The sequence below is a fragment of the Schistocerca serialis genome, chromosome 3, assembly GCF_023864345.2.
Source record: "Schistocerca serialis cubense isolate TAMUIC-IGC-003099 chromosome 3, iqSchSeri2.2, whole genome shotgun sequence".
NCBI lineage: Eukaryota > Metazoa > Arthropoda > Insecta > Orthoptera > Acrididae > Schistocerca > Schistocerca serialis.
The window spans coordinates 72831289-72843938 of record NC_064640.1 but is presented as its reverse complement, the minus strand read 5'-3'; the positions used below and the strand labels follow the sequence as shown (position 1 = coordinate 72843938).

The window sequence follows — 12650 nt, the reverse complement described above, 5'->3', positions numbered from 1 at the left end:
GGCCCATATAGCACATAGCGTATTCTGATGAACAATCGGAAGCATTCTATACGAGTTTTACCGATATCTTAGCAGTTTGATACCAGGAATTGAAGTTGACTTAAATATGTAACGAGCAATTGTATTGTGCCTTTTCGTCACAGTGTCATAGCTCAGATTCCACTTACGTTTTTGCGGTAACGTGATAAGAAATGACAGCCAACAATATTTTGTTATGTTTTCTGTTGCACTTATTCGTATTTTCAAATCTCTGTTGTAATTAGTTACGTTACAATGACATTATAGACGGCGCCAAAGTGTCACGAAAAAAGAACCCATTTGGAACTTTGATACTGTTACAGCACATACGGTAAGTGATTTGGACTACCTGCTTGTCCATTATTCTTTCTAGTTTCTAGTTTTTCTTTTCTTACCCTTCTGTTTTTAATAACAAGTAAAATATCTATAACGTGTTTTTTTTTTTTTTTTTTTTTTTTTTTTTTTTTTTTTTTTTTTTTTTTTTTTTTTTGCTATCTCATTAGAAAAGTAAAAGCATACACTGTGCACAAAAAATACAAGACCAAAGATTGAGCAATAAAAGAAGTGACAGCCAAAAACATTTTTTAAGATTTTTTATTACACTGACTCATATTGTCGAATCTGTTTTAATTAATTACATTCCAATGAAGCTGTTTAGGAAACTGTCTCATGAAGAAGTACTCCGATACACACAAGGTAATTTGTATAAATTGGAGGAAATTAATCAGGCTGTTATGTATGGATTTTATTTGACCATTATATATACATTAACTGGCAGTTTGCCCGAAGACACTTACAAATTTATTTAGCACTTGACTTGTAAACAGATGGCCTTAAAATCACAGAAATTATCTCTACAGTATATCACTTTATAAAACCGTGTTTCGATATTTTTCAATACATAAAGTGCCTCGTATCAATACGATACTTACAATTATACATTTATTGTACATACCTGTAAAAAGTTACTGGTCGTTCTTTTGCGTATTGCAACGACAATACTGCACCATAGCTGTTACTAAAACTCAAATCCGCAGAAACGGATAAAACAAGACCAATACGTGTATTATTACAGTTGCACTATTACCGAAAACTGTAGGCAGACAGCAACGTCCCAAAATCAAGTAACTAGCCTGGTTTGATGTTGAGAACATGGCTGTGGACTATCCTCACTCCATAAATATACATACTCTATGCCTGGCCGACTTCCTAGACCTGTATATCGATTGCTGTAAACCAAAGATGTATTGGTTCTGGTTCTGTAAATGTCTTGGCCGTGCGCGGAGGTGAAAGAAAAGGATGTGATGTTGAGCAGACGTAGGTGACAGTGATATACGTGTAAATAAGAAATGGACAGTTAGTACGATTCGAATCATTTGTGTTGTGAAAAAGAGACCTTAGATTGAAAGGTCCGGTGTTATTTACGTCGAAATAATCACTGTGTATACATTAGCAGATACAACTTCTTCAAGAAACTTTTGTTTGCCTGCAGTAGTAATGTTTTGAAGTTACGTGTTCCCTTACTTGTTTATTTTTGAAACAGTTTTTGATAGTAATTTGTCGTGGTTCCCAAGTTTCGGTCTAGTTTGAACTAAGTTAATCCATGATCCCCCATTATTTAAGTATTTTACGCCGTTGACGATTGTAAGAACTGCATGTATGGAAGTATCGGCAATTTTTAATGACCAGCCAGAGGCTGAGGAACTCACCACAGGAATTTTTGGTGATTTGGGTGAAGAACCATGGTTGAATGTCACAGGAGGGGATTCAGATATGAACATGTTTTTCCACAGGGTAGGTTCAGATCAGATTATATATCAGAGAAGGAAGAAGAAATGTAAAATAATTGGAAAATATGTGATGGGAGATTTGCTAGGTGAGGGCAGTTACAGCAAAGTAAAAGAGCTGTTAGACACAGTTTCTCTCTGTAGAAGAGCAGTAAAAATATTAAAGAAGAAGAAACTGAGGAGAATCCCAAATGGGGAACAGAATGTTCAGAGGTGAGTACTAAGTAACAGATTTGGATTTATAGCTGTTAAATTATATTATTAATAATACATGTAATTGCTTTTCAGTTTGTATAAGCTATGGGTACATAGTGTAGATAGAAAGTGTGAAATAGTAGGGAGAAAAATTAAACTGGTTGCAGGCGCTGAGGATTTATAGTTCATGTAAATAATATTATGTTAAGTTACTGCAAGGAACTTTGATATGTTGCCGTAGGTTTTTTGACAGTCGGAGGATTTTTTGTGGAGAGAGAGAGAGAGAGAGAGAGAGAGAGAGAGAGTGTGTGTGTGTGTGTGTGTGTGTGTGTGTGTGTGTGTGTGTGTGTGTGTGTGTGTGTGTGGATTGGGCAGCGCATTGTCTACAGTATGAAATGTTATATTTGTGTTACAAATTCTGTTATAACCACCATTGCAGCCTCTCGATATTGCTGACAGAACGCTTTGTAGCAATTCAATTTGCCCTCCACCCTAAATTGTCAGTGCTTGTTGGAACATAGTCGTGGTACTTTTATTGCTTTTGAGGTCACTTAACTTAAATGCCTCTGGTCACATGAAGGATGTAGTGAGGAGTAATATGTGGCAGTAAAACCTTACTCCAAACAATAAATGTTTTTAATAATAGTTTACTGACCTTGGATGAAGTTTTTAATGAACCAAATGACATAAAATTTAGTCTTTTACAAGATAAATTCATATGAGTATTTGTAAATAGCTTTTTGTGCAAGCTAATCAGAAATGACATTATATGACCATGTATCATAAAGCCCGCCCAGTTAGCCGTGCTGTCTAACACACGGCTTTCTGGATTGGGAAGGAGTGCCTGATCCCCGGCACGAATCTGCCTGGCGGATTTGTGTCGAAGTCCGGTGAGCCAGCCAGTCTGTGGGTGGTTTTTAGGTGGTATTCCATCTGCCTCGGCAAATGCGGGCTGGTTCCCCTGATTCTGCCTCAGCTAGCCTGTCGACGATTGCTGTGCAAACAAGTTCTCCACATACGCATGTACACCATTACTCTACCATGCATACTTAGGGGTTACACTTGTCTGGTGTGAGACGTTCCATTGAGGGGGGGGGGGGCTGTCCACCGGGGGCCGAACCGCACAATAACCCTGAAAGAGTAGTTTGGTGTAGGGCGGTGGAGGGGTGAAGTGGACTGCGATAGTCGTTGTGGACCACTGCAGCGGGGGCGGAGCATCTCTGTTGTTTCTAGTCCCCCAGTTAACACACAATACAATGTATCACAAAAATATCTTATGAAATGAAAAGCACAATATAACTGTTGGGAAGAATGACTAAAGATCCTGCAGAAGTTGCACACTACATAAACTACTAGGAAAAGTTATTTTTTAAAAATCAAGGAACATGCACTATATGTCAGAAATAAGTAATTCCTACAAGAGACTTAAGTCTATATAGAATGCAGTAAAATAAGAGACAAGACAACAGGATAATGCCATTGTTGATTTAAGTGTAAGGGCTGTAAATGATCAGTCTTAGATAGCAGATATGTTCAATAATCATTTCTTAAATGTAGTAGAAAATGTGAGGACTAACAGTTAAAGAGAAAAATCAGTGCAGTATATTGAAAAGGCAACCCACATAAAATTCAATCTCCTGGATGTCTCACTCCCCACCTCTGAAATGAAGATGACTCTCTCAAAAATAAAACTTGTGTGGTATTGTTGGTGTTTCCAACAGAGTACTATAGATCATGTAATAAGCACTGTCTTTTCTGAAATATGTAATAAATCAATAACTTGGTGCAGTTTTCCAAAGAGATTGCAATATGCCATTGTTCAACCACTCCATAAGACAGGTGATAGGAGAGGTGTCAGTAACTACCTGTTTCACTACTGACACCATTTTCCAAACTTTTTGAGGTGAAGTATTAGAGAATAGCACCCCACTCAAGGGTGATTTCATCTCAAATCATACAGGTCAAGAGCAAATGTCACATCACTATTTCAAAGTTTGCTGAAAAAATATAAGTTGAAGTTCCGCATGATACCTCTTTGAAACTACAATATTATGATTTTCTGATGAGACGAGAAATGCTACAGACCTCTCTAAATGAGAGTACTTGTGAAAATGTTGTAACGAAAGGGAAAATTGTAATAAAGAACCAAAGGTGATAAACTATGAAAATTTGTAACTTTTTGTGAATTTCAAAACCATGTTTAGGAAATATGAATAGTCACAGGATGTTAACTGTCTTGAGAAATGATAAAATGGAAGGACTGCTACTTGTCAGCTATGACATGACATTAACACATGAAAAACAGATACGTGTTTCAAAGTTTTACTGACCATCAAAATAGTCGCCAGCATTGTGTATAACCTGTTTCCAGCGATGTGGAAGTCGTAGGATACTCTTAGCAGTACCAATTGTGTTGAGAGTTCGAGCGGCGCGGTGTATTGACCGACGAATTTGTAGCAGTTCTGAAGCAAATGCCGTGAAGTGTTTCCTTCAGTTTAGAAATCGAGTTGAACTCACGAGGGCTTACGTGAGGGGAGTGCAGTAGGTGGTATAGCACTTAGCAGCCCCATCAGTCAATCAAATTGGTAACAACTTGCACTGTACATGTTTGAGCATTGTCCAGAAAAATGATGGGGTCGACAGAAGCGTCCGATCCCACGCGTCGGCTTTGACCCGTGACGTAAGGGTGTTGTCGTGTGTGACGTCATGACGGCACGGAGTTTGGTTTGAGTGTGGCTGTCTCCAGTTCTGTTTTATCTTATTTTATTTAATTTTCTGATCTGTTCGTTCTATCTCGTGAGATTTTTTTTTTTTTTTTTTTTTTTAATTTAAAAACACTTATTACCTATTTTATTTATCTGTTTCCTCCAATTTCTGTTTTAGTTTATTATATTTATCTTTCTGATCTGTTCGTTCTATCCCGTGAGCTTTTTTTTAAAGACAAAAAACACTAATCAGCTACAGAAGCATCTTTATCTTCTATGGGTTGCAAGGGTTACGACCCCTGGGAAGGTGGGTGGGTATTCATGCATGGCTGTCTTCACTTACACGCAAGGCGTCTAAATTTGTTTATATTTAGTTTGCCCCCACCCGAAACACCCCATTTCCCGCGCTTGTCCGGTTAGTGTCATTAGGCTTCTTGTGGAAAGTGTGTGTGTGTGTGTTTTTGTTTCCGCCATATTTGTGACGTCATGGGTCAAAGCAGACGGGCGGGATCGGACGCTTCCGTATTTCCAAATGATGGTCAGGTCCTGCAGAAAGCGTCATCACTTCTGTCTCTTAGCTGGTCGTAGGTTGTGTTCCAAAAATGAACAGTGCAAGCTGTTACTGATTTGTTGACAGATGGGGCTGCTAAGTGCTATACCACCTACTGCACTCCCCTGAGTTAAGCCTTCGTAAGTTCAACTCGATTTCTAAACTGAAGGAAACACTTCACGGCATTTGCTTCAGAACTGCTACAAATTCATCGGGCAGTAGACAGCGCTGCTCGAATTGTCAATACAACTGGTGCTGCTAAGAGGGTCATTCCATATCAAATCACCCAATAAAAAATAAATTTTACACCCACCCCCTTAGATTTTCATGAAATTTGGCACAAATGGTTCTAATACCATCCTGACAACACCTGCAAATTTTTTTTTGCTGTATCTCTTATAGTTTCTTTTTTTATAAATTTTTAAAGTTTTTATGTTTTGCATTTTCCGAACCTTCGGATATGGTAAATTTAATTTGTATTCAAAACTTTAAAATTGCTTACCTTAAATACTCTTTTAGATAACATCATGAATTTTTGCAGCAAGTTTATTTATTATACATATTTGAAGATAACGGATGTTTTGTTTTATAAGAATTGCAATATCTAGAGTCTCAGACCTGATAGAATGCCCAAATTTGTTTTAATTTACTCTTAAACATATAGGCTACTTGATAAAACAAAAATAATGATGGCTTTTTAACATGTTTATTAACTATAGTAGATTACATTAGAATTATGTACAAAGATAGTGTACTTACGACACTTATGTATAACCCAACTGATTGCTTGAAACATTGAATTTTTTGAGTAATTTTGTCTTTTTAATAAACATTAATGCTGATTCAAACTGTTTTTCTACTTCATCCAAGAGCTTTCAGTTCTTTTGATACAGTCTTTTTTTGAAGTAATACATTCTTCCAGTGCCGCTTGATTGAGGTGCGTCTACTACACAGACTATGTGCTCCAAAGGCACTATGCAAGAATCTTCTCTTTCAGGCCCATAAAATGATGCAGCTGGTCCTGAAGGATGTAGAAATAGAATTTCTGCATCTCCTTCATCATTGAATATTGTTTTTACCAGTCCAAAGTACCAGTTACCATCATAATTTGCAGCCACATAGCTATTTATGGATGGTTCAACACGAACCCAATCAGAATGGAAAGAAAAGACTAAGGAGGGTTTTACACTATTTGTAGTCCTTCTAATTTCAAGGTTGATTGTTGGAAGTGGTTTGAAGTTATGAAAACTTCTTGTTCCAGGAATGATTCGGGTTGCTGAAAAACGTTCTTCTAGTTTTAACCGTAGCAAATCAGCTTCTTTTTTGTCAATAAAGTGAAAATGAATGTTTTCAATATTTTTTTCACAAAACTTGTACACATTGATTGCTGTCAGTATTTGTTCTTTGCCTGAAAGCTGTAGACTGGCTTTCCTTAAAATTCTTTTAATAGTTCCTCCTAGGCCATCACAAATTGACTTCCCATGACTTGTTGCAAAGAAAGAGTGTTGAGCCTTCAAATTAGTCTCTCAAGTGTTCAGTCAAATTTTTAAAACTGTTTCTATTCTTGTACTGCCCAGCACAACCATCTGTAAAGTAATGAACTGAGTCAATGTCAGTATGATGTAATGACAGCCACTTTGTAATTTCTTTTAGTACAAAGTTAACCAAACCAGTGTCATGTTCTTGGTCATCACTAATAAAACAGTGGTTGGAAACAAAAACATTGTTTTCCTCATTTCTTAGAAAAACTCCAACTAGGTGTAGAGTACAATCACCTCTATTCCAGTGGTAGCTTTGGATCTCATTTTGTATAACAAAGGAATAATTTTCACTGAAATCCATCACAATAATTGCTGTTTTGGGTGGTGGGTCTTCTTTCAATCTTTTAAAGGCTGCTGATTGGGATTTTGCTATAAACGAGTGCGGGGTGAGCTTTTCCAATGACCTAACCAATAAAGAAATGTAGTCTTCAACACTGATACACTGTTTGATCATTTCTGCTCTGTCTGTGTTAACCCACTGACTGATCACAATTTCTTCTTCTAAATCATAATCTTTACTTAATTTTTCAGTTAAGTACTCAGTTAGTGCAGTATTTGCAGGACAGCTGTCGCAATGATGTAGCATGCAGTTTTCTGTGTTGCACACAAGCATCTTAATTAGGTCTTTATAAGATTCTTCAATTTTCACAGCATCCAGTAATAGTTTAACATTCTGGTGGATACTGCATACACATACAGTGTGTGTGCCTACAGCACCAGCAAGGATACACCATTTAGGTCTCAAGAAACAAAATTTTGAAAATCCTACTTCTACCTCGGGATTCTCCCATTTGAAAGAATAATAGAGTTCTCTCAAGTTACACAAAATGAGTCTTTTTTGCATGTACACATTTTTTTGAACACTTACTTTGTCTTTCGTGCCAGGTAGCCCTCTGGAACTTTCATCCTTTTCATAAAAATCTGTTACAAGTCTTACTGTATTTTCAGAAAGAGTTTTACCTTTTTTTTTTTTTTTTTTTACCAGGAGTTTCCAAAATACCCTTTTCAGATTTTAGCTTTCTAGCTTGTCGCACCATGTACTCACTTACATTAAATTCTTTCATCACTTTATTTCGACTCCAAGAATCTGGAGCCAAGGTCAGAATCTGGATTTTTCTAGACCTCCCAACAGATGAAATCTTCTCTTTCATAAGAGAAATCATTACATCAAAATCCTTTGCTTTCTCAACCACACTTGTATCTTCTTCGTCATCATCAGTAGTTGGTGCATCATATTTTAATGCTTTTGAAACCGCCTTTTTTGCAGTCTTTTCAATACTGCTAACCTTCCTTTTAAAATAAGACCCTTTACTTTGTTCTGACAAGCCATGAAGCTTTATCAGCGTTAAACCTAAATTATCAAGAGCAATGTTTGTTCGTACGAAGGATTCATTTCTGGATTCCATGATTCTAATTCAACCATGACTTCATCATCTGTTTCACTTTCATTGACTTCAACTTTTAATTTTTCTTCACAAAAGTTACAGCATGTTGAGCATAGCTTTTGTCCAGGTTTTATGCTAATATTTTTTGTCATTAATTGTTTAGAAAGCTCCAAGCCTACACTTCTCAACAATTTTTTGATGGGCTTTTTGTGTTTTTTTTTTTAGTGGGTCTACACATGTTGTTTGATACTTTTCAAAAACATTTAAAAAGTGGTAGCTGTGGTGTGAACATATATTCTTAAATTCACACAGATTAATTCCAGATCGTAAGTGGATCAAATCTTTTTCTTCCTCACTCAATTCAGATACCGGTTGTAACTTTTTTGAAGGTGTGTAGGTTGTTTGGAAACAGTCAGATTTTTTAAATAACCCTATGCTACAGGTTTGAATATCTGACATACTGATTTCACTTTTGGTCTGATTACTGTTCTGGTTACTTTTATAGGATATTGGAAAAGAATCTCTGTAATCTAAGTAACAGTACTTACTGAAAGTTCGAATAAACTTAATAAAATACTACTATTTAACACTGTAATAATTTTTTACTTCAAAACACATGAGTAACAAGACAAAATCCAAGCGTACATTGTTACTCCAAGAAGACAAAAACTTATTTTCGGTGTCTTAAGTCACTTGGTACTTTTTATTTTTAAAATATAATTAATATTATTTTAAAAATCAGATAACTAGTAAACAGGTTAAAAAGCCAACATAATTTTTCTTTTGTCTAATAGCCTATACAATTAAGAGTATTTTAAAACATATTTGAGCTTTCTATCAGGTCTGAGACTCTAGATATTGCAGTTTTTGTAAAACTAAACATCCGTTAGCTTAAAAAACCTTGTAAATTTTTTTCATTTGGAAGATTTTAATATATCTGTATGGTAATTTTTTTTAACATTTAGATATAATACACAAACTTATTCCAAAATTTCATACTGATATCTTGAGTATTCTTTAATATACAAATTTTTTTTAGTTGTGAGGACACGTTTAAGTTAAGATTTCCGACTGCTGAAACAACGCCAAATCTAAAAACTTTAAAAATTTATAAAAAAAAACTATAAGAGATAGAGCAAAAAAATTTTACAAGTGCTTTCAGGATGATAAAAGAAGTAATTGTACCAAGTTTCATCAAAATCTGACATGGTTGGTGTCAACACCTTGGTGACTTGACATGGAATGTCCCAAGAGTATCCTACGACTTCCACATCACTGGCAATGGGTTATACACAAGTGTTGGTGACTACTTTGAAGGTCAGTAAAACTTTGAAACATGTATCTATTTTGTACGAGCTGTAAGTAAATAGTTGCCACTATTAAAGTTCCAACCCTCGTATCTTGCAGCTCATGAGGCACACTTATTATCTGTCCCACCCATCACTGATTGTTACACGCACAAGAAATGAAGTGGCTCACTAGTCTTCTAATGTATACTGTGGTCTCTGCATTTCACGGAGAACTGTTCTTGCAATGTGTGTGCCACTCCAGGATGCAACCCAGTAGTGACTTGATTGAATTCCTACCACAGACTTTATAGCAGACCACTCTTCTCTCTCTCTCTCTCTCTCTCTCTCTCTCTCTCTCTCTCTCTTTAAATGGCATTACCTTAATTTATTTCCATTTAGAATCAAGAATTTCATGTAGGCCTATGTTACTAATGTTGATATGGTGTGTACAAATACAGTAGCATCTCTTACAGCATCAGCAGCTTCATTCTGGAGATTTAGAGAGACCTCGTGGCCCGTCACATGCACTTTTTCCATGACCTGCTGCTGGAAATATCCATTTTCTTGTCTTAACTCCCTGTGCTACAATATTGACCAAGCTCATTAAGCTGAAAGCAGTTTTCAAAATGAGATGCTGTGCCCTTAGTCACATACACATGTTAAGGAAATGAATGGCTTCTAGATGCTATGTCATCAATTACTATGCTGATTAAAACTGTGTGCCGGGCCGAGACTCAAACTCGGGACCTTTGCCTTTTGCGGGCAAGTGCTCTACCAACTGACCTACCCAAGCACGACTCACGCCCCGTCCTCACAGCTTTGATTCCGTCAGCACCTCATCTCCTACCTTTCAAACTTCACAGAAGCTCTCCTGCGAACCATACAGAACTAGTACTCCTGAAAGAAAGCTGTGAGCACGGGGTGTGAGTCGTGGTTGGGTAGCTCAGTTGGTAGAGCACTTGCCCGCGAAAGGCGAAGGTCCTGAGTTTGAGTCTCGGCGCGACACACAGTTTTAATCTGCCAGGAAGTTTCATATCAGCACACACTTTGCTGTAGAGTGACAATTTCATTCTAATTACTATGCTGACTGTGTAGCACACATGTGCACTGTCACGAATGAGATCACCACTGAAAACAGCAAAACACTGTGATTTTCCAAGGAAGTGAGCAACACATGTGAATATTGGTACCTGTGATGTGTGCCAGTGGTTGATTTGAATTTTGTTCTGCAAAGCAACAGACCAGCTCTCAGCAAAGTTGAAATGAAGCACTAATGTATTAGTATTCTGGGATGTGGCTGATTTTTACTTCTGCTGTGGTCTGTCTCTGAATTCTCCAGATAAAATGGTGGGTTACGTGTTTCATGATGCAATGCCTAACCTCTGTAACAAACTTCTCTTGTTCTACTGTCTTTTTCACCAACTCTCCTCCCTCCCACAATCCATGGGTTATGTCATTGTCAGTATCTTGAAGATGTAATGATTCAACAGTCATCACTTCAGTATCAGGATACATTGCACTCTCCTGCAACAAACATTTATCTTGCAGCTCTTGACATACACACAAAAGCATCAGGTACGTATCTGTGTACTTCTTTCCTACGACACTTATGGCAAAACAAACAAGTTTCAAATTCGTGCAGTAAATACATGTACTACTTCCTTCACTGGCTGGCATTTTACCCATTTTGGTCATGAGTGGTAAAATTTTGTGAGACTGATTTTTAAATTAGTGTTCTCCTTTTTCATTAGGAGATATGCTTCTCTTATTGATATTGTCATGTATCTTTTTACCTTTTTCATCATTTTTGGCTAATAGAAATAACATCAGCCTGTTCAGGGCTTTACCTGCTGCAGTCTTTGACATCACTTAGGTAATATTCCAGAGCAACAGTAAGCGTATCATCTTGCTATGCATGTGTGCAGTAAGAATCTGGGCATGCCCAAATACCTTTCTCACTTGTTATTTTACAAGCTTTTGAAATCAAATAATGTGAGGAAGTGGGTATGTATTTCCGTATCTGCTGCTTTAGAGTACCTAATTGGTATCAGTGTCGGTAACTGTACCTTCTCAGTATAGGTGGCTGCTGAGATAGTAGTATTTAGTTTTTAAAACTACACATTACATTTCGTGCACATATCACTATCTTCAGGTTCTGCACCACGTGCATGTACACTATACACTTCACAAAGTTTTGATGCGTTTGGGAGGCCAACTGTTCAAACCCGCATCCGGCCATCCTGATTTAGGTTTTCTGTGACTTCCCTAAATCACTCCAGGCAAATGTGGAGGTGGTTCCTTTGAAATGGCATGGCCGACTTCCTTCCCTATCCTTCACTAATCCAATGGGACCAGTGACCTTGCTGTTTGGTCGTCCCCCCCCCCCTCCCCCCAAATCAACCAATCAACCAACAAAATTTTGAAGATGTTGCTTGTGTAAAATTTGTTTCAATTTCTTCCACTTTTCTTTTTTACGTACTGTTTTCTTCTTATGCTTCTTACCTTACCTGGATGGTTAAGGGGCTAAGGAGGGATATAGTAGGGACTACAGCAGAAACGCTAATATTCAACACATCAGCAACTACACACCCAAGAATATAAGCATCTGCACCGTCTTCTTCAGTTTCACATTCCTGTGATGGTGATTGTTCAGGTGGGTTGCCACTAAATTTCTTGTTGAGTGAGTGCAGCAATTCCTGCACAATGGATGTGATGCTGTACCATTACTTGAACAACCAAGATATTTCTGCAATACCTGTGACAGATATCCAACAACTGTGAAGTGTTTTTCACTTTTCTTAAACACCACCTTCTTGTCTTCTTTCATAGCCCACACACCTAACTCTTTCACTACTGTAGTTCGTCACTGACATTGTGTCTAACAAAAAGTTCAAACCAAATGTAAAACTCAATGTGGAATGATTTATATGTAAGTTCTCACTCATTTGTTACAAACAGAAGAGAACTGGAAAAAGTCTTGCCAACATACATATTTTACAGCAGAAATTCAATGATGCAAAATATGCAGAATGTTGAAAAATTTTTAACGCTTTACACAGAAAAATATTTTCCACTCTGTTTGCAGTGACTACTAACATATTAAACAAATAATATTTTGTGTAATTCTCAAAATTTTTAAGATGGAGTTTTCACATAAATAATTCATAAAAACTTGTAAAA

General features: G+C 37.0%; 1 protein-coding gene across 4 annotated transcripts in view; it reads left to right on the top strand.

Moving 5' to 3' along the window:
- Window positions 1-1278: 1278 nt before the first annotated feature.
- LOC126469729 (serine/threonine-protein kinase stk11-like) overlaps window positions 1279-12650 on the top strand; it is a 108544-nt gene continuing 97172 nt past the window's right edge. For 3 of the 4 annotated variants that reach the window (XR_007586056.1, XM_050096928.1, XM_050096927.1), the window contains exon 1: window positions 1279-2018. Coding sequence is in view for 3 of the 4 variants with exons in the window: in XM_050096928.1 (XP_049952885.1) it covers window positions 1678-2018 (341 nt within the window). In the remaining variant the exon portion in view is untranslated. The remainder of the gene's footprint in view (window positions 2019-12650) is intronic. The other variant, XM_050096929.1, reaches the window with a different exon arrangement.